The sequence below is a fragment of the Mixophyes fleayi genome, chromosome 2 (genome assembly GCF_038048845.1).
Source record: "Mixophyes fleayi isolate aMixFle1 chromosome 2, aMixFle1.hap1, whole genome shotgun sequence".
Lineage (NCBI taxonomy): Eukaryota > Metazoa > Chordata > Amphibia > Anura > Limnodynastidae > Mixophyes > Mixophyes fleayi.
This window is the reverse complement of record NC_134403.1, coordinates 257,492,993-257,515,847: the sequence shown is the minus strand read 5'-3', so window position 1 is coordinate 257,515,847 and position 22,855 is coordinate 257,492,993. Positions and strand designations below refer to the sequence as shown.

Here is a 22,855-nt window from a genome sequence, read left to right as displayed (position 1 = left end):
AGCAGCACTACGGAACTCAGCAGGACAGAGCACAGGACACAGCACCACTGGACTGATACTGCAGAATGTGTAAACTTTGTAATATTGCAGTACCACTGGACTTTTACTGCTGAATGTGTGAACTTGGTAATATTGCAGTACCAATGGGCTTATACTGCAGGATTGGTTGTGCAAATTTTGTGGTAATTAAAAAAAATTAAAGTAGTTTTTGGTATTTTTGAAAAAAACTTTTTTTTATTTTTTTAAACACAGGGGAATATTGGGGAAATAACTATGCCCTTAGAAGCACAGAGCACAGGACACAGCACCACTGGACTGAACAGGACACAGCACAGGACCCAGCAGCACCACTGACCTCAGAAGGACAGAGCACAGCACACAGCACCACTGGACTGATACTGCAGAACACAGCACAGCACAGCACAGCACAGCACAGCACAGAACTAAACAGCACAGCACAGAACTAAACAGCACAGCACGAGATCTACCAGGACAGAGGACCACCTAAGACACCCTCCCTCTACCCTGATCAATGCCCGAGTGAAGATGGCGGCGACTAGCGGGGAATTTATAGGATCCGAGTATCGCGAGATCCGACAACGGGATTATGAGTCAGAGCCTCAGTTTCACATTTGAATTTGGCGCCAATACCCGGATCTGTCTCGGATCCGACTCGGATCCGCAACGTTCGGGTGGGCTCGGATTTCATAAATCCGAGTGCGCTCATCCCTATAAAAATGTACTACCCACTGTACACTTTACCACAGATATGTGGACAAGTGGAAGTGGCCAAACCAAAGATTATATGACTGTGACAGCCCACTGGGTTGGTCATTCGCCTTCACAAGCAGGATGAGCAGCAGCATGTACACCACTACGTAACTTTTCTCACAGGCAAGCTACTCTTTTTATCACCGGCTTCACTAACAGGCATACGGCTGATAATCTGTTACGAAAACTAAGGGATGTCATTGATACATGGTTTATACCACTTGGACTCTCCCCAGGATATGTTATTTCAGATAACACCAACAATATTGTGCGAGCATTACAGCTGGGTGAATTCCATCACATTCCCTGTTTTACTCACACAATAAACTTGGTGGTGCAGAGCTTCTTGAAAAATAACCGTGAGGTGCAGGAGATGCTTTCGGTGGCCCGTAAAATTTCGGGACATTTCCGTCATTCTGCCACAGCATGTAGAAGATTGCAGCAACTCCAAGAACAATTTAATTTGCCCTGCCACCAACTGAAGCAAGAGGTGTTAACAAGGTGGAATTCCACCCTGTACATGCTTCAGAGGATGGAGGAACAGCGCAAAGCCATACAAGTGTATTGCACAAGCCATGACATTGGGAAAGGAGGGGGAATGTATTTCAGTCTTGCACAGTGGAGAATCCTGTCTGTGCTGTGCAAGGTGCTGAAACCATTTGAAATTGTGACATGTGAAGTGAGTTCAGACTCTGCTAGCTTGAGCCAAGTCATTCCCTTAATTCGACTTTTGGAAAAGCAGCTTGACAAACTGAAGGTGAAGATGAAAGAAAGTAATTCCGCAAAGTATGTTGGCCTTGTAGATCAAGTACTTAATTCGCTTCGCAATGATCCAAGAGTTATTAAAATCTTGAAGTCGGATCACTATGTTTTGGCGACTGTGCTTGATCCTAGGTTTAAGACCTATATCCTACATCGACTCCTTGCTTCCAAATGACTGAGATCTGAACAGTTGCAAGGAGCTCTTGGTCAACAAGTTGACCGCTTAACTGGGCCTTGGCATGACGACGTCTCCTCCTTCAGTTTCTCAGGCAGCTGCTGGTCGTAAGAAATTGCACTTTCCAAAGAGAAGCAGGGATGACGCAGGTGGCAGACCACAACAGTTTGACATCTGGTCTGGTTTGAAAGATTTTACCAAAAAAGTGTGACCTCGGCCATAACTCCATCCAATCCTACTATTAACATGCAGAGGATGGTGGAGGATTATTTTCAAGAGTTAATTGATATCGAAATGTTAGACAGTCCCTTTCCATACTGGGAGGAAAAACAAGCCATTTGGAAATCCATGTACAAATTTGTTTTAAAATACCTAAGCTGCCCACCCTCCAGTGTGCACTCACAAAGAGTTTTCAGCACGGCCGGGAACCTTGTCAGTGATCGACGTAGGAGGTTACTTCCTAAAAATGTGGAAAAGATGATATTCATCAAAATGAACTACATCTCCCACGAGGAAGGCCTTTACCAGCAAATACATCCAAGTACTGACATTTCTCTAATGGCGGATTCCAGCGGAGATGAATTAATAGTCTGTGATGATGATGTACACACTGATGAGGGTGATGATGATACTGAAGATGATGACGACATCATCTTGACAGTGTAGAATTCACTTCACAGCACTGTTGGTCTAACATGTCTTTAGGGCATTGATAGCTGGTTTAGTGGGGGCCCAAACAAACCAAGCACTTCAGCCACAAAAGTGGCAGCCCTTGTCGCTGAAGTGCTTGGTTTGTTAAAGTGTGCATGTCCTTTGTAAGATCCAACATATGGGTTGGTAGGAGGGCCCAAGGACAATTCCATCTTTGCACCATTAATCTTTCCTGGCACCGATGTGTGTTTCTGCCATTACTCTAACAAGCCCATTGTTAGCTTGTTTAGGGAGGGCCATGTTGAACTTGCACTTCAGCCACAAAAGTGCCACTCCTTGTGGATGAACTGCTTGGCTTGATCAATTGTACATGCTACCTCTCCTAAAATTGAATGGAAATCACTGGAAATTAGTGTTAGTGAGGTTCATAATAATGTAGGTACAAAATAATAATGAAATGATGTGATTTTACAACAAAAAATGAAATTTTGTAAAAAAATAGCTAAACAAAACAAAAACAAAAACCAAAACACACAAGGGTGGTTTTGGCAAAATCAAAACCAAAACCTGAAGCTAATCCAGATCCAAAACCAAAATCAAAACCAAAACACGTGGGTCAGTGAGCATCTCTACTTTGTAGGTATGTTGGATGCTGCTTCCTCTGTATGCATGTGGATTATCTACACATTAATGTGGTGGGTGACACTGAAACCATGTATCTGCCAATATCCAAACTGGAGCCTGGAGCACACAGCCTAATTCAATATTGTGGTGTCAGAAGAGGGGTGATTCACTGGAAATAAAAGGAAGGCAGTGGTAACCCCCTGTAAAGATACTGCTTTATGAATATTTAACTTTGCTTCTCATAGCAACACAACAGTTAAAGGGTTTTTTCCACTTTATTTAAGAAGCTTAATAAATTCTGTCCATGCTAATATTAATATTGAATCCCCACCATTTACAGTAATTAGCACAGTATCAGCATTCACACCTCTGGCGTCTGGCTATGCAAACTACAGATGAACAAGGGGATCAAGAAGGCATAGCCTCTAGGATACACATGCAATCAGTCTATCATCATCTATATACTGAATTCCACTATCTATAGTTGTGTGTAAATTTTGCAGTATGAGGGTGTCTAAAAAGTACAAGGCAGGAATCTCACCTTTGCATGAATGCATACCTGAGTCGCAACTGTACCGATGTCAGCGGGACAGTACCAACTCATTGGAAGTTTGGAGAAATATACCCATAGGACCTCATTTAGAGTCAAACGCAAAGTCCGTTTAAGAAGTGTAGGAGTGGGAGTGTGCCGCAGCTTGGTATTGCGAGTGGCAAGCAACCCCAGTTGCGTCCCACTCTTAATACCCTATTGAGCTGCGAACAGTTCCTGTAGCTAGCTAACTGCTTGCGCCACCTAATTCCTGCTGCACAGCTTTAGCCCTGTTTTGACGTGTGTTGCGTCTGCGCCTCACTGCAACTAGGATTTACTTACAGGGTCACACCTTCAAAATTCCGCGTTTCTCCCATTCTCTCGTAGTGAGTCGCAAGCTGTCGCAAGTGTTAATTGCCTCCAAGATGCAGGCGGATTTGGTGCTTTCTGCACATGCGTGATATTGTTTTTTTGTTGGATGCGCCTAAAACGGACTTTGCGTCCGACTCTAAATGAGGTCCATAGTGAGCATGTGCCAAACGCACTGAAAATCTATAATATAAATGCTTAGTGGCGTGTGTTAGTCTGTCTGTGTGTGGAAAAAATCAAACCAAGCTGCAGCGCCACCTGCTGGGCGGAGTTATACACTGACCTACTAAATTCTTAGTGTGTGTGGAAAAAAAAATTCAGAAAGGGCTGAAATTTGGTATACTAAGATGTTTTTAATTTGTTAATTTAATTTGTTAATTGTTAAAAGTGTTTATAAAGATTTAAAAAAAATATATATATATATTTCTTGAAGGAGAAGTGACAGTTGGGAGTGGTTGGTGGTTGCCGGGGGTGACAGTGGGGAGTGGTTGGTGGTTGCCGGGGGTGACAGAGTGAGAGGAGTGTGACCACTGAGAGAGATCCCTGTGTCTGGATAGACATCTGGATAGATGTGGCGATGAAAATGAAGGATGAGGTGATGGAGAAGAATGAAGAGGTGGTGACATGTGGACAAAACCATGTTAAAAAAGGACGCTTACGTCGGGAAGTAACGCTCTTGCCCTGAAGAGGCCTGGGCTATGGCCCAAATGCATGACAAGAACCTTTTTAACACCTTAAGTAGCTTGATTTGACTAGAATGCATGAGTATCATACACGGGTTAACTTGTATGGTATAAGAATGAATATAAGAACATGTTAATATCTGTAGGCTGCACTTAGGTTTGCCCACCGGCTCTACCGTTAATGTTAGATATAAGCAGAACAAATAACTAAGCATTGGATATTTGTATCAAGCAACGTCTCTGTTTTTAGGAGAAGGGTGTTGGAGGGCCTCCTAGCACTTCTGCCTAGCACTTCAGAAGTGCTAGGTGCGCCCTTATGTGGTGAGATCACGTCCACCTTTTAGAGGAGGCTGGCTGTGTCCCACCGTAGACACACAGGGGCGCACGCAGGATATTTAGGGGGGGTTTCAATACAGCACCGCCGCGGACGCTTCTTTGACAGCGCCACGGCTGCTATATAGTACAGTGCCGCTATGTGGGGCACTACGTTAGTGGAGGGGAGGGGTTTCTGGAGACCCAGAAACCCACCCCTGACATCTTGAATGTTGGGAGGAATGTGAATGTACTGACAAAGGTACTGCACACTACAACTACATCTCACTAGCCCAACAGTTTTACCTTTATGGAAACCAGCAGCAAGCCTATGAATGAACTGCATTTTTTGCCTGCAATCACCCTATGTTGGTATGTAAAGCATCCACATTGTGTAGCTGCCCTTTCTCACCATGTGACACATGGTTTCACAGGATTTCATTCACATGATGAACTCTAGTCACTGTGTATTTTCCTGTGCCTCCACTTTCCTACCCCCTACGTCCCAACGCTTTACTTGTTCTACTTTTTAATTACTAGAGGTGGGGGTGGGAGTGGGAGAACAGGCAGGCATGGAAGATGTAGGAGCAACAACATTGTAGACATTGCTCTTAAGAACATCACTGCTGTTACCACTTCTAAGGATCCCATCTGCACAGTGGAGGTGATGGCTCTGGGCCATGAGGGAGGGGAAAGGAACATGAGACTATATCATGTAGTCTCATATTTCTCTATATTCTATATAGAGGAATATGAAGCTATATGGGATACTGGCTATATGGTAAACACCATCTATCTGGTTACATATGAAACTCTGAGCCTGATTCAAGTCAGGACGTGCACCCATTTGCATAGCGTATTTTCCATGAATTAGCACTCTCCAGAAACCAAACATTTACGAATGAACGCAATTGCACGGCACTCATATCCGCACACATCTGACACTTATGACCCCTTTCGACTTAAAAGGTCGGAAAGGTGGAGGGAAGTAACGGACTAAGGTACACCATGTACAGTGAGAGCAGACACGGTTAATTTAAATCCTGTGTTTAGTGTAAATACTGATGTTTTCATCCGTATCTCTTGCACTTGCTACAGAGCAGGTGTAAATGCAAAGTAATGATCGACAAGGCATTTTCTTTGTTTGCTGCTTTTCACACAAGCTTTCCAGTAGCTAGCAGAGAACAACTGTACACAATGAAGGTTTATTTATTAAGTTAGTTATTTTAAATTAATAGATGAAATAAAATAAAAAAATCTCACATGGATTATATTGAAAGAAAAATAGTTAAATGTATTCTTGTTTTTTTTAGTTGTCTGTTATTATATTGTTAGCAATAGTTATTTTAAATTATGATCATATAAAAGTTATGTGCGGTTTGAATTCATTGTAAATATGCAAGTAGCAAACATCATACAAATACCCCAAAGAAATACTTCAGTCTGTATGTGTTCTACGCTCACGGAAAACATGCATTGTTTATATAGAGTATTTCCACTCCTATTCAAATCGTAACATATCTTAAAAAACTTTTGGATTAAAATATGGGCTGAATTACACAAAAATTGCATACTTTTTTTTAAACACGGAAATTTGTGTTCCGACTTGAATCAGGCCCTTTATGTGCGTATTGGCTGTTTAGTGCCATGTGAGGCTATATGTATGGAGGCATTTTGTTTATATTTTGGCATATTGGCCAAACATAGACATAAAAATATTCATACTGTATATTTATTTTACCAGTGTTCACATCTATGCTACAATAATAGTTTTGTTCACCAGAACAGGAATGTGAGCTATACATTTGTTTTTTACAATAAATTACTCTGTGTGGCTTAATAACTGGCATGTACATTTAACTGTCTGATTAATTTAATACATATGTTGCACTTAAGCATAATATTCAGGGCGCATGCCACACTAGCACCTGAGTTTGGTGGTACGTTTCATGCTAAAATTATCGAAAATCTCACCATAAAAAGGTCTGGTTTAAATCATATTTGCCTACTTTCGGCAACTGCATTCCATGAGAGGGGCGTGACTAAAGAGCGGGAGCGGGCGGGCGCAACTAAATGTGTCATTTTGGCCCCGCCCCAGTGACGGAAATGGCATTTTGTCGCGGGGGCGGGGCCAAAATGACACGATTCACCGCAAATCGCGTCATTTTCGCCAGGCAATCGAGGTATGCGGGAGACTTGCCTACTCTCCCATGAGACTGACCCGAATTTCGGGAGTCTCCCAGACATTCCGGGGGAGTTGGCAAGTACGGTTTAAATGACAGGAAGCCTTCAGCTCCCTGTAAAAGTTATTGTCTATGTATTTGTGTAGCCATTTCTTATTTCCATTGTCATTCTTCCTGTAATTGAATTCTTTGGGAGTCCTTTCACAGTTCAAGATCAACCTGTGGGTAAACAGAGCATTAGAACATTCACAGGGCTAAACCAAGCTGCAGAGAACGCTATAATTGTAATTATAATAATACAATATAAACAGCAACAACAAATAAAACATACCTCTAATATGAAATTAAATGAAATTTAAAGTTCAACTTGTATTTCTCTAGTGGGAAGTAGTAAAAGTTTAATGCCCTCTTAAGAATTGTCAGTTGAGCGGCTCCAATTAAACATTTGTAATTGGAACCATGAAATGAGATCAGAGTCTTTGTGTCTCAGAGAGCGGGGACTTCACAGACAAACATTTGATCAGATAATCTTCACTACACAGACAGATATACCAATCTACAAAAACTACTATATATAGATTTTTATTTGTATGTACTGGTATTTTTACACTGCATAAGTATAGTCATAATTTTAAAACAGAAAACCATAAGACTTATATGAGTTTATACTTGCTCAGTCCACTAATCATCAAAAACATCAATAATTTGTATTAATGTTTGAAAAGTTAGGAAGGGAGGGGTACAGAAATAAGAAAAAGGGGGGGGGGAAGTACATAGTAGGGAGCAGACATAACATTGTATATCACACCATACAACATATGCAGAAAAGCATGTCAACAATATCCTACCAAGTTGGGAAAAGAGACAAAGTGTTAAGGTGTTACGATTTTGATGCCTTAGTCAGTATTAGCACAGGCTTACCTAGGGCGCGGAGTCTAACGGCCTTCCGGTCTTCACCAAGAACCACCGCAAGGTAGTGTGGGCTTAGCTGCCGAAGAACCGCAGGTCGCGGCCCCCAGATTAGCCTACTGACGTAAGGGAGAAAGTTCTAAGTGATGGCAGGCAGACAAGAAAATAGACAATGCGGTGCAAGTACAGGCACTAACCGTTAATTCCAGGCGTAGTAGGTCTGGAACAGTAACCGGTAGATGCACGGAGGCAATGGGTGCGTGACAGGATTCAGAGAATAGTTGGTAACACAGCCGGGTCGGTACACAGAAGGTATCAGGTATACGGTGCCAGAGGGAGATCCAGAGAATAGTTGGTAACACAGCCGGGTCGGTACACAGAAGGTATCAGGTATACGGTGCCAGAGGGAGATCCAGAGAATAGTTGGTAACACAGCCGAGTCGGTACACAGAAGGTATCAGGTATGCGGTGCCAGAGGGAGATCCAGAGAATAGTTGGTAACACAGCCGAGTCGGTACACAGAAGATAGTCCAGTTGCGTAGTGCCAGGGATAAGCCAAAGAATAGTCAGGTCACAGCCAGGTAGGTACACAGGAGTAGGAGGAATAGAGGGGTTAACAGGGAGCAGGTTCACAGGAGTCAGGACACAGGAACTGTAGCCAGGAACAGGAAACACATTGCTCTGACACAGGCAGCATGTCAGAGCAGGGAAGATATAGGAGTTTGAATTCCCCGCCCAGGAGTCACGTGATCAGCAGCAGAGAGAACCCGGAAGTGCGGCAGCGCTAACAGAAGAAGCGCTGAAGAGATGGACACCGCTGTCAGCTCCCGCTGACAGCGCAGTGGAACGGGAACAAGGTAAGTTCCTAACAGTACCCCCCCCTTCAGGGATGGCCTCCGGACAACCTATAAGGCTTTAGAGGGAACTTGGTATGGAATTTCTTCAACAAACTCGGAGCATGAAGGTCTCGTGCAGGAATCCAAGAACGCTCTTCAGGACCGTAACCTTTCCAGTCAACCAGGAACTGCAAGGAACCTCTGGAAATCCGAGAATCTAGAATCTCCTTCACCTCAAATTCCTGATCTGGTGCAGAAATAGCAGCAGGAGGTCTTCTTGAAGAGAAGAATTTGTTAACAACAAGTGGTTTGAGAAGGGAAATGTGGAAGACATTGGGAATCCTCAAGGTAGGGGGTAATTTTAATCTAAAGGCCACCGGATTAATGACCTCAATGATCTTGAAGGGACCGATAAATCGGGGAGCGAATTTCCTAGAAGGAACCAACAAGCGAAGATTCTTTGTAGACAACCACACTTTGTCACCAGGAGTAAGTAGTGGAGACGGTCTTCTTCTTTTGTCAAATGCTTTTTTACTGATGGCAGAGGTGTGAAGTAATTTGCGTTTGATAAGATCCCACCTAGACGAGAAGTCCGATAGAAGGGAATCCACTGCAGGAACCCCAGAAGCGGTTAACTCTTTGAAGGGTGGAACTTTAGGATGAAATCCCTGAAGAGCAAAAAAGGGAGAAATGGAGGTAGAGTCGTGTGAATTATTATTGTGGGCGAATTCTGCCCAAGGTAATAAATCAACCCAATCATCATGTTTAGCTGAAATGAAACATCTGAGGAATTTCTCCAATTCTTGATTCGTCCTTTCCGTGAGACCATTACTTGCGGATGATATGCAGAAGAGAAATTTAACTTAATTCCACAAAGACGAGAAAAGGCCCTCCAAAATCTTGCCACGAACTGAGTTCCTCGATCAGAAACGATAATATCTGGACAGCCATGTAGGCAGAAAATTTCTTTAATGAAGAGTTGAGCCAGAATAGGAGCAGAAGGGAGACCTTTTAATGCCACAAAATGAGCGGCTCGGGAAAGGCGATCGGTGACCACCCACACTACTGAGAACCCTCTGGAGGAGGGTAAATCTGTGATAAAATCCATGGAGAGATGACTCCAAGGTCGATCCGGAATTGGCAGAGGCTGCAGCAGACCGTATGGAGCTTGACGAGGAACTTTATTCTGAGCGCAAGTGGAACACGCCGTCACAAACTGTCGAACGTCCGAACGGATAGCCGGCCACCAATAACTACGGGAGATAAATTCCAAGGTCTTCTTTATACCGGCATGACCAGAAAAACGGGAGGCCTGAGCCCATTTAAGGAGTTTAGTTTGGAGATGTGGAGGAACCAAAGTGTTCCCGTGAGGAATGATCACCCGAGTAGGAGTAGTAGCCAAAATACATTCTGGATCTAGAATAGACCTAACACTCTCTTCTTCGGTATCCATAGAATCAAAGGAACGAGAGAGAGCATCAGCCTTCTTGTTCTTGGACCCTGGTCTGAAGGTAATGATCATATTGAATCGTGAAAAAAATAAAGACCATCTGGCCTGACGGGGATTGAGGCAGGATGCAGTTTGTAGATAAAGCAGGTTCTTGTGATCCGTAAAAATAGTAACAGGAAATCTGGCTCCCTCCAAATGATGTCTCCAGGCCTCCAAGGCCAATTTGATAGCAAGTAGTTCTCTGTCTCCAATGCCGTAGTTTTTTTCGGTGGATGAGAATTTACGAGAAAAGAAGCCACAGGGAGAAAACTTTCCAGTAGAATTCTTCTGAGACAAAATAGCTCCTACTCCAGTGGAGGATGCGTCAACTTCGAGAAAAAAGGGGAAGGAAGAATCTGGCTGTTGAAGAATAGGTGCCGATATGAAGGCTTCTTTAAGATACTTGAAGGCCTCTACCGCCTCTGGTGGCCAGGTCTTAGCGTTGGCAGATTTCTTGGTCAGGGAAGTGATGGGTGCAATAACAGACGAAAACCCTTTGATAAAGTGGCGGTAATAGTTAGAGAACCCAATAAAACGCTGGATGGCCTTAAGTCCAACCGGTTGGGGCCAATCAGAAATCGCCTTTAATTTCTCAGGGTCCATACGTAATCCGGAGCCAGAAACCACGTGACCAAGAAAAGGAAGATGCGTTTTTTCAAAGACACACTTGTCCACATTACAGTACAGATGATGCGACCGAAGGCGTTGAAGAATCAAGGAGACATGATGGCGATGAGTAATAATATCAGGTGAAAAAATAAGAATATCGTCTAGGTAGATGACAACAAATTGATACAGGAAATCCTGAAAAACTTCGTTAATGAAATTTTGAAAAACCGCAGGGGCGTTACAAAGTCCAAATGGCATGACAAGATACTCAAAATGCCCATCGTGCGTATTGAACGCCGTCTTCCATTCATCCCCTTGTTTAATACGGATAAGGTTGTAGGCCCCTTTCAAATCCAGTTTAGAAAAAATTGAAGCTCCCTTGATCCTATCAAAGAGTTCAGAGATTAATGGTAAGGGGTACCTATTCTTTTTCGTTATGGCGTTGAGGCCACGGTAGTCTATGCAAGGACGCAATCCGCCGTCCTTCTTTTTTACGAAAAAGAAACCTGCTCCTGCTGGTGACGAGGATTTCCGGATAAAACCCCTGTTTAAATTCTCCTTAATATATAGGGACATGGCCTCTGATTCGGGTAGAGATAATGGAAATACCCGTCCTCTAGGTGGTATCTTATCCGGCAACAATTCAATGGAGCAATCCCAAGGTCTATGAGGGGGTAACTTGGAAGCCTCCTTTTCACAAAAGACATCAGAAAACGACTGATATTGAGGGGGAATACCGGAGGGTGTTGGAAGACAGCCCATAGCGGGTCTATGAATCCTGGGAAGACATCGGGAATGACACTCTGAACCCCATGCAAGAACTTCCGGTTTCTGCCAATCTAAAGTGGGGGAGTGAAGTCTGAGCCAAGGTAGGCCTAAGATCAACGGGTTGATAGCCTTTGGAATGACTAAGAAGGAGATTTCCTCAGTGTGCAAGGCTCCAATGCGTAGAGACATGTTGACAGTTCTGTTCTTAATGGATCCTCCAATGATACGACTGCCATCTATAGCTGTAATGGCAATAGGTGGATCTAAGGGTTGCCTAGGCAATGATAACCGCTCTACAATGTCAGCTCGTAAAAAGTTCCCCGCTGCACCGGAGTCAATAAGCGCTGGAAGAGACAATTGTTTATCAGTATATTGCAGAATAACTTGGATAGAAAAACTAGAATCCATAGGAGAGAGAATGTTCATACCTAACTTAGTCTCTCCGTCATCAGTTAGGTCCGATCGTTTCCCGGGCGCTTCCCACATTGACTCAGGACATGACCGGGTTCCCCGCAATAAAGGCATAAACGATTCTTGAACCGGCTCTCTCTTTCCTCCTGGGATAAACGTGCTCTTCCCAACTGCATAGGCTCTTCCTCCGGTGTAATAGGACTTTGGAAGCGAGGAGCCAAACGGAAAGTAGATCGACGGGAACTCTCTCTCTCCTGAGTGCGTTCACGGAAACGTATATCAATCTGGTTACAGAGAGAGATCAAAGCATCCAGGGTAGTGGGTAACTCTCGGGCTGCTAGCTCGTCCTTAATACGATCGGACAAGCCTTGCCAAAATGTGGCCACTAAAGCTTCATTGTTCCAACGAAGTTCGGCCGCCATAGTGCGAAATTGAAGGGCATACTGGCCCAGAGTAAGGGTACCCTGGCGCAGACGGAGGAGTCCAGAAGCTGCACTGGAGACTCGTACGGGTTCATCAAAGATGCGTCTGAAGGTTTCCAAGAAAGTGGCACAATTATGGAGAATGGGGTCATCATGTTCCCAGAGAGGAGAAGCCCAGGCAAGCGCTTGACCAGACAATAAGGAAATAATATAAGCGACTTTAGTTTTCTGTGTGGGAAAGTTTCCGGGCAAAAGTTCGAATTGAATAGCACACTGGTTCAAGAAGCCTCGGCATTCCTTAGGATCCCCATTGAACTTGGGTGGGTTAGGTATGCGGAGTTGAGAGGTGGTGGGAGCAGATACAGCTGAACCGCTTGGAGCGGGGGCAGGCTGTGGGGCCGGAGCAGGTGGAGGATTAGGAGCTGCCACCTGAGCTGCTTGGAGCGTATCCAACCTGTTAGACAGAGTCTGCAGAATCTGTAATAACTGTTCTTGATTTTTCCCCTGTTCCTCAACCTGAGCCGCTAAGTTATCCAGTAGTACTCTCGCAGTGGGATTCCCTGTCGCTTCCATCAGTTAGATAAGGGTCAGAGCAAACTGTTACGATTTTGATGCCTTAGTCAGTATTAGCACAGGCTTACCTAGGGCGCGGAGTCTAACGGCCTTCCGGTCTTCACCAAGAACCACCGCAAGGTAGTGTGGGCTTAGCTGCCGAAGAACCGCAGGTCGCGGCCCCCAGATTAGCCTACTGACGTAAGGGAGAAAGTTCTGAATGATGGCAGGCAGACAAGAAAATAGACAATGCGGTGCAAGTACAGGCACTAACCGTTAATTCCAGGCGTAGTAGGTCTGGAACAGTAACCGGTAGATGCACGGAGGCAATGGGTGCGTGGCAGGATCCAGAGAATAGTTGGTAACACAGCCGGGTCGGTACACAGAAGGTATCAGGTATACGGTGCCAGAGGGAGATCCAGAGAATAGTTGGTAACACAGCCGGGTCGGTACACAGAAGGTATCAGGTATACGGTGCCAGAGGGAGATCCAGAGAATAGTTGGTAACACAGCCGAGTCGGTACACAGAAGGTATCAGGTATGCGGTGCCAGAGGGAGATCCAGAGAATAGTTGGTAACACAGCCGAGTCGGTACACAGAAGATAGTCCAGTTGCGTAGTGCCAGGGATAAGCCAAAGAATAGTCAGGTCACAGCCAGGTAGGTACACAGGAGTAGGAGGAATAGAGGGGATAACAGGGAGCAGGTTCACAGGAGTCAGGACACAGGAACTGTAGCCAGGAACAGGAAACACATTGCTCTGACACAGGCAGCATGTCAGAGCAGGGAAGATATAGGAGTTTGAATTCCCCGCCCAGGAGTCACGTGATCAGCAGCAGAGAGAACCCGGAAGTGCGGCAGCGCTAACAGAAGAAGCGCTGAAGAGATGGACACCGCTGTCAGCTCCCGCTGACAGCGCAGCGGAACGGGAACAAGGTAAGTTCCTAACATAAGGCTTAGCTCGGGGTTGGAGATAGATCAGGCCGGGTTGGAGTAAGAAGGTTATGTGTTTTTAGGAGGTGAATTAATCTAGAAACTTCGCCATCCGTCAAAAATTCGTGCCAAGCCATCCACTTAACAATTGGGGAAGATGGTGACATAGAGTAAGGAGCATCTAATGTATCCATTTGAAAACTAAAGTGGATCTTCGTAAAATAACTTTGTGGAGGATAGGGGTAATGGCTGTTTCTATAGTTGCGCATTTGCAGCCCTAGTGGCTACCAAAATATGGCCCTAAATATATCTGTAATGTTTGGGCAATTGATCAGGGTATAGATGAAGGACAGCAGCAAGAGGTCTCGTGGTTAAGGATATAGAAGTAACTTTCTGCGCAAGGTCGAATACCTCATGCCATAGAGGCTGAATACTAGGGAACGACCAAAACAGATGTATGAGATCCCCTACACCTCCACAATTGCGCCAACATAGTTTAGATTGGTTAGACCATATCTTCTGGAGACGGGCTGGGGTAAGGTGAGTACGATATAACAATTTATATAACATTTCCACCTGATTGGTACGTTTAGATACAGTAGACAGACTGCTATATATAATTTTCCACTGAGCCAGGGAAAAGGAGGTATTGAGATCCATTTCCCACTTAGTTTGGGAGGTGTGTTTAGGAATGGTAGATAAAGAAGAAAGGTGTTTATACCAGAAAGTGATTCCATCCTTATTGTTACCCTTAGTCAGTTTGGAGTAGAGAAGAGAAGGGTGTGGGTGAAGTGGACCATTCTGACGGTGAAGGACCCCAATCCAATGCCTCAGCCGCAAGTACTTATAAAAATCTTTAGATGAGAGGACAAACTTATCCTGCAGCAGTGTGAAAGAGCAGAGGCCCCCAGGGACAAACAGGTGCACTAGGAATGAGAGACCCACCTGGATCCAGCTAGAGATGTTAAAATCAGGAAGAAATGTAGACATTGTGAGGAGAGAAATAGTACTAGTCGGAAGGGTAAATTTTGTGGAGGAGCCCACGGTTCTGTCTCAAACTCTCAGAGCATCCGCAATAGAGGCTAGGGGGACAAGTGGGTCGGACCTCAGATGTTTGGGAAGGCATATCAAATCTGCAATTGGGCATGTATTATATAGAGCCCTTTCCAAATCCAACCAGGGTTTATGGGAGGTGAGGAGAGAACAGTCTCTAATTTGAGATAGGATGCAAGCTTCTTGATATCTGGTCAGATCAGGTAAAACTAAGCCCCCCTGTTTTTTGGACAACATCATACGGGCACAAGACAACCTAGATGGACAACCTTTCCAAATAGTGGCCAGATACCACCCACTTTTTAAAGCTTCCAGTCTGTTATTCTAACTCAATCAGCATGACAGAGTGATCCACAGCCTTGTCTTCGTCAACACTCTTACTTGTGTTAACGAGAGTATCACTGACTTGATATTTTTGTTTTTGTTGATTGTTTTGTACTGTTTCACCCTGTATAGTCTACTGTTTGTACTGTGTACGGCGCTGCGGAAACCTTGTGGCGCCTAAAAATAAAGGATAATAATAATAATCAGGTGGTAATACAGGTTAAAATCATTTCAGAATAGGTCAGAATTGCCAGGGTTGTTTGGATCACTGTTGGAGATCATAAAATACTATTCTTTCTCAGCATGATATGAGTACTGGGCATAACAACACAATTATGTTGTACTTTAAATATCTGATTATGTATTTAATTAATTTAACTTATCCAGCCATATTGCTGTTCTGTATTAATGCTCTGTAATTTTTTATCGTATGTTGAATTGCATGTGCATAAAATAACCTATGTAATTAAATATCAGGATGAGGATTACACTGAGTGCAATAGTCCTGTGCAAATAGATCTTTAGGACTTGTTAAAAGGATTAATGTTGTATGGTTGCATTTTTAAAACAACACTGATTTATTTGGGGACAGTGTATTAATGCCTTGTTCATGGCAGAAGAATAAGTATATTCCTCACAACAAAGCAGCCATTTTGCAGGACACACACTTATATAATTTGGTAGATCAAAGAGGGAAATAATCAGATCTTGTCGCAGACGGAGAGTCCCTGTATATAGAATACAAAGAACACTGTGTTTCTACTAGAGGTGTATGTCTGTGACACTGCCATTCAGTCTGTCTGATGGTGACATACATTTCTTTAAAAAAATCAAATACAGCAGACACAGATAGATCTTGTAAAGGGCATAAAGTATGGTTAGAAACTAAAGCACTACAGGCAGACATGTTCTGCATTATGAATTCATACACAACATCTTTTTCAGCTTGAAGCCCCTCACACTGTTGCATGCAGAGAAGGAGGAGCTTGCTATAAAAAAAAACTGTAACAACAGTCCCCAAGCACAGAAATACACACACATTTATATACACACTGCTGCTTCATCTTCCTATTGCTGCTATCACACAGCAATCCCACATATGCAATGCAAGGACATAGACTTACACATAGATACACAGACTTGCATCACGATCTCTATAGCTGTTACACACACACACATATACTGAAGCAGTTGGTTATACACAGATAAAGAAGCTTAGGACCCCAATACCATTAATTCTCATTGGGATACAGGTGCACAGATATCCAAGCAACATGTCAGGTAGCAAATCTCCATTTAAAAAGAGAGCCAGTTTACAGACTCCAAACCCAGCAGGTGAGTAATAGGGGCTGGGTGTCAATGGGGTGTCGTTTGATGGATTTTATTGCAAAAAATAGATTGAAATTACACAAATTAAAAAGTGGACGGGGGAGTATGAGGAGCGAATGTTATATGTATGTACATCAAAGCATTAGTATTGATGGTATTGCCACTGCTCTTTGCTCACGCTGCTACTTGTGCCCTTTATGAAGACGATGGCTAAATAACATACATATTCATTGTATATGGACATTGTATGCGGTATAGGTCTCAGGGCTGCATGAGCTGACCTTTGAAGTTCTTTAAATAATAAATCACAACCCTCGGGAGAATATTAAGAAAAGACAAGCACACGGGGAATGACGTGACACACAAGAAAAGTATGCTGCGGTAAACAGTAATTGATACTGGTCGGTTGCCTCTTATTATTAGGTTACTATGGGGCATTTAGGATTCAGTATTTGTTCGCTACATCACCTGGTAGCGAATAAATGGTTGGGGAGGGAGCGCACTTATAGGATACTAATGAAAGAGAAGATGATAGAGAGAAGATAGCAAAAGGCTGCATTACTGGGAGGGGACAGGGCGACATGATAATGGCAAGATCCGGAAAATTTCCAGGAGACATTTCATAGCACCAATAGCTATGCAGTAGGAGATAGAACTGGCTTATATTATATATCATATATTTAGAATCACTGTTTTTCTAACTAAACTGTTGCCTGCTAGGTGTGTACCATGATGCAACAGTTCTTGAAATATTTCTTGGAAGATTTAGGCGTCTATGCATCAATAAGATGCGGTACAGCTAAATATACATTACTGTACGTAGCAATGATGCATATTTAGGTAACGCTAAGATGCACCATGCCGGGGCTACGCCGGAATCCCTGGCAAATTGACCCCTCTCCTGCGATCTTTTTGTCCTACTTACCAGTAGCTTAGCACTGCCGGTGACAGGAGGAAGTACTGTGAGCATGTGTATAGCACGTCCACTGTAACGGATTCTGCGAAGCCAGAGAAGCTTCAGCAGAATCCAATAGGAAATGAGAGATGGCGTTATCTGTCCGTGCAATGCGAAGCTTATCAAAGCTTCATGCATTGCAGAGCATCGCAGTCCTCATAGTAATATATGGGGACTGCGATGCTTCACGGTGTTAGCCTAAACGGAGGAGATTTCTATGAAATCTCCTCCGTTAGGCAGTTAATACATAGCAAACTTACTTCAAAGTTGCAGAAACAGACGTTTCTTCATCTTTTAAGTAAGTTTTTGCTTGATGCATAGACCCCTTAGATTCTTTTAATAGATTTAAAATTTTAGAGTTATTCTTATCTAGCAATGGTAGAGCTAATCATTGTTACATAAAGTTTATGCAGTCTATAAACCTGGCGCTACCTTTTGGTTGTCAAACACTGTAAAACAGTTACAAGATTGGTTATTAATCTGTATATGTATACATAAAAAGTGTCCCGATGCCATTAATGTTGTGTCCAGAGGTGGAACTACCACCACTGCAGAGGGTATGACCTGAAAGTGAGGAGGGGCTCTGCAATTGTGGGTCACCATCCTGAGGGCCCCATTCTTCTCTTCTTACATGCTTCGGCCCCTCAGAAGAGATGAGCTGGCCAGGCCCTCCTCGAATTGCTTTGTTCCTCTCCTGGCTGGGTGTGTCCCAGTTACATCCAGTTATGTTCTTTTTTAAAACCTATTTGTTTCTATAATCAAAAAAAGGTATTCAAATTCTAACTCCACTCAAAAGCAAAAAAGTAGCATTGTCTCTGTAATTTCCTAGGCTTTTCTCAAACTGCTTCTGTGTGGTTAAACTCCTTGACAATTCCACTAGTGTTTCTTTCAAATTCTGGATTTACTAGTCAAAAACTTACAATTTCCAGTAAAATTGTCTATCAAAATCTGTTGTTAAAACACTGTGGTACATACATAACATTATAAATGTAATATGACAGCTAACAAAACTAACTTTCTGTGTTATTTCCTTTGTCGTTTCCATCTGCAATTAAGCTAGAGTGACACCACTGCTACATGTGTACTGTCCATCGTCTTGTGGTTCATAAGATTTGATTTTATTGATCTCACCTAACTCCGATACTAAATTCAGTGCTATTGAAGTCAGTGGTTAGCCCATCATGCTGGCATTTTTCATACATACTGCATGAAGACATCATGAGAAGAATGTGCCATGTTAAAATCCATCTAAACCACAAATGTCACAATGTAAATGTCACAAGGAGCTCTAAAACTGTTTCAATACAGTATTTTCCAGGAAAAATGCCATAAATCCGATGCTGCAAAATAATTCACTGTAAAATCACTATGATTTTCAAGGTGCATGAAAAATACTTTAAAATTGACATACAGCGCTTTTCCTGAAAGCAAAAAAAAAAAAGCCACAAGAATATCATTAGTGTGGTCAAAGCCCAATGTGCACCCATAGTCATCTCAGTTGATCTTTTTGGGCAAGCTGCATTTTTTAATTGAGTAAATGTATAGTTGCCAAACTTTGAAATAATTCTCCAGACATTTGCTATGTGTGTGTAGGTAGCTACAAATGGAGTCACATGATGCACTGCACTCTAGAGCAGACATCCTTTAAAACCTGCACTATTACATAATATTGCTTCAGAAGTAAATTGGAGCAACAAAGCACCTAAGCATAACACATACTTCTCAGCACTTACTTGTGGATCCAGATCATCACCCCTCATAAATATTATCCACCATTTGTGTCTATGCTAAGTAGATCATTAACTCTCTTAAAAGTGTCTGCCAACATGTAATATATATGTAGCCTATTTCATTGAGGGTTTTACTTGTTGTAGTGCTGTAATTAGAAATGGGACTGAATTAGCTGTGTGCAGATATGGATTTCTAGTATAAAATGTACTATTGGACAGTTGCAATGGCCAAATGCATAGCAATGATAGATATTGCCTATATTTAATATATAAGCAAACTCTACATACAGTATTACTTTACTTGTTTTTTTAATCTAAGACAGAATCAATGTGCACAAAGGTGGTGAATTTGTGGATGCATAATTTGGCTGGGCAATAAGCAGTTTAGGGGGTCTATAAACCATAGAGAAATATGGTAGCTTTACCTGGAATTTAAGTAAGCAGAATTGTAGTTGTCTGGGAAAACTTGGAGATATTCCCTGCATGGGTACAGAGTCCAAAGATAAACAGGATGGATTTTTACATTTGGTCTAAGTTACTGTTTACTCAGCTTTTTAATGGAAGCACAGAAAATGCTTGGTGTGAATGTGTGTTGACTGGAAAGCAATGTAATAAGAAGGTTTATTTAGAGGTCAAAATCAATTACAATAAAACATTAATAGACACACCTCTTTTGGCCGTTTTCAACAGTAAAATGAAGAATAAACAAGCTGTCTAGCCCTTCTTTTTGATATTAGTAAATAAATGAGAATGACTGCCACACAAAAGTACAAATGCATAGAAATACTCAAAAGATCATCCAATTTCAGGTTTTATAGGTAATTATTTATGGAGACATCAAGTTCCATTTTAGAATTGGAAGTTTAGAAATTCAGCCCTGATGACAGTAGATGTATAACAATTATAACAATTTTAATAATATTTTGTGCTCAATCTGTGGTGCAGCTTTTTGGGCCAAAATACCATTTATTTTTCTCTCCTTCTTTCTTTTGTTCATTTTGGGTCAATTATCGACATCTGTACAGATACACCACTTCACTAACTTGTGGCAAATTGAGTTTTTTGTTTTGTTATGTATGTATGTTATGTTATGTTGTTATGTATATGGCTCATGTACTTAGTAAGTTTGCCTTATATCATGCCTCCCACTTATCCCTATTTAGGTGATATAGAGCCAATTCAAGGGAAGCCTCCCACTGCCTAGTGCTTGTAGCAAGGCAGGGGTGTTTTAAGGGAGGTGGCATGGTGACTATCTAGAACTTAAGGTGCGCTGTGCACACCCTGAGTAACATGGCATCTGTTACAATACCACTATTGTCTATTTAAACATTTGTGCTTTTCATCTGCATTATGTTACAAATGGCAATGGACTAGGTTAGAAGACAGATTTCTTTACTTTGAAAAAGGCACATTATAGGTGATGTAATTAATAGGTATAAATAAAATCTGTGGTTAATACAAAGATAAATATTTTGCACCAAGGACCATACAGAGAAAAATAGGTTATTAGTTGCTAAAGTAAGAAAGAATCTTTCACCAATTGCATTACTGTAAGGCTGGTTAAGCTATGAATTGTTTACCACCTGAGGTATCAGGGCAAATTCATTAACAAAATTTATAAATGGATTAGATGCCTTTCTTACAGGAAATGGTATCTGTAGTTATAATTATTGTATGACATTACGGGGCGATTGACCCAGGGAATTTAACAGATTGACATATTTGGGATCAGGAAGGAATGTGAGGTTAAATGTAGTCTATATTTAGTTATGACACATGCATCTGAGGAAATAAAATCTACTTGCTCCTCTGCGACCAATCAAAGAACCTTATTCAGTCCCTGCCCTAGTGGAAGTTACAGTCTAATTTCCCTACCATAAACACACACCAGGGCCAATTTAGTAAGAGGTCAACACCAGCCATTGTGCTACTCTACTGTCCCAGTTGAATGTATGTTGCTGCCTAGATTGCTGTTCATATGATCACAAAGGTTTAAAAACATCACACATTTTTTAAAATCTACTCATTGTAATTCAATTGACAGATAGGGATTAATAATCACTTATTTGGCTTCTATGCCATTTTTGCCCAACTAGCTGTACTATATATTCTTCTCTCCACCTAGTATTTATGTCTCCCTCGTAGTGCTCCTTTTCCTGCCTGCTATACTGTATGTATTCTTCTACCCTTACATCATACTGTTATCATTACAGCAGCACACCCACTCTTCATCTGGTAAAACTGTGCCCAGTACCAGTGCTGCCAACCCTGGAAAACATTTTCTACTGACAATTTTATGAATAATTATAGATGGCTGATTTTGTTACTGGCACATTAGTAATGTAACTATAAAATACATTGGAAAGTGATGAAGTAGTTGGGGTCCTAGAATCTGCTTTTTGGAGCCTCTAGATTGTCGGATATGCAATACATGGTGACACAGTGGTTAGCATGGTCTCCTCACAGGTTATAGGTTTGATTCCAACTAGGACCTGATTCATCAAGACACTCATACTGAGGGCAACGTACGTTTGTTTAAAAACGCACGTAAGATACATGCGCTGATCAATTCGGATGTAGGTCACCTCAGCTCTACTAAATAAGACACTGCAGGATATGTCCAATGCCTCTGTAGAATATACATTTGCAAAAGAAAGCACAGAAGAAAAAAAAGAATAATTAAAGTTACTTATTAATAATCATTAGCATTAATAACAACACCAAAACATTTTTTTCCCCACTAAATATATTTATTAGGATGATCTTAATGTATACTGTACTTAAAATACATTTTTATAGTTGCTTCTAATTGCAGACATGTTATAGCATGCATACGAGACTGTCATCACTGGATACACCATAAGGGAAAATGATTATACAGGAAGCTTTATCCACTTGTTCTAGTGTAAAGGATAACTGTAGCAAAGGGATAATGGCAGGTTATCTGGAGAAAACTATTTCCACAAATAGCATAATGGTAAACAAACTCAATTCACCATTGAAAGAGTTTTTATACCTCTATTGTCCCTATACTGGTGCATAGATTTCCCAGTCAGTTAAAAAATGTTTAAAAATAATCTATTAAAACATATATAGATATTGACCATTTTGCACAAGAAGTCTCAACTTTTACTGTTGTATTGTTGGAGCTGCAGACATGTTTTAAGCTAACACTCAAGTTATTTGGTATACAAGAACTGATATGTCCATAGAATTTATTAGTGCTTGTGTGACAGGTATATTATGTATATTGCCTGTTATGTGCAGCAAAATAGAATTGTTGAAGGAGCAATCCCTCATAGGTTTTTTTTGTATTTAAATAGAAGGTTAAGTACCTTTTAAGTATGCATCTGATTTTTCTTAGCCGTTCTCCTACAAATCATTATCTCCTTTTCAAAATTTCCCTGGAGGGACAACTAGTATGGCTGCCAGACACATACCCCAGACTCTCAGCATGTCATGTGAAGGCAGACTGGAA

General features: G+C 42.0%; 1 protein-coding gene across 3 annotated transcripts in view; it reads left to right on the top strand.

Annotated features, from left to right (window-relative positions):
* Positions 1-22,855, top strand: part of AMPD2 (adenosine monophosphate deaminase 2) — an 85,370-nt gene that overhangs the window by 8,874 nt on the left and 53,641 nt on the right. For 2 of the 3 annotated variants that reach the window (XM_075195951.1, XM_075195949.1), the window contains exon 1: positions 16,391-16,698. The exons of the other annotated variant lie outside the window; for it this stretch is intronic. In XM_075195951.1, coding sequence (XP_075052052.1) covers positions 16,638-16,698 — 61 coding nt within the window. In that variant the 5' untranslated portion in view covers positions 16,391-16,637. Of the gene's footprint in view, positions 1-16,390; positions 16,699-22,855 lie in introns of those variants that run through there. 3 annotated transcript variants of the gene reach the window in all.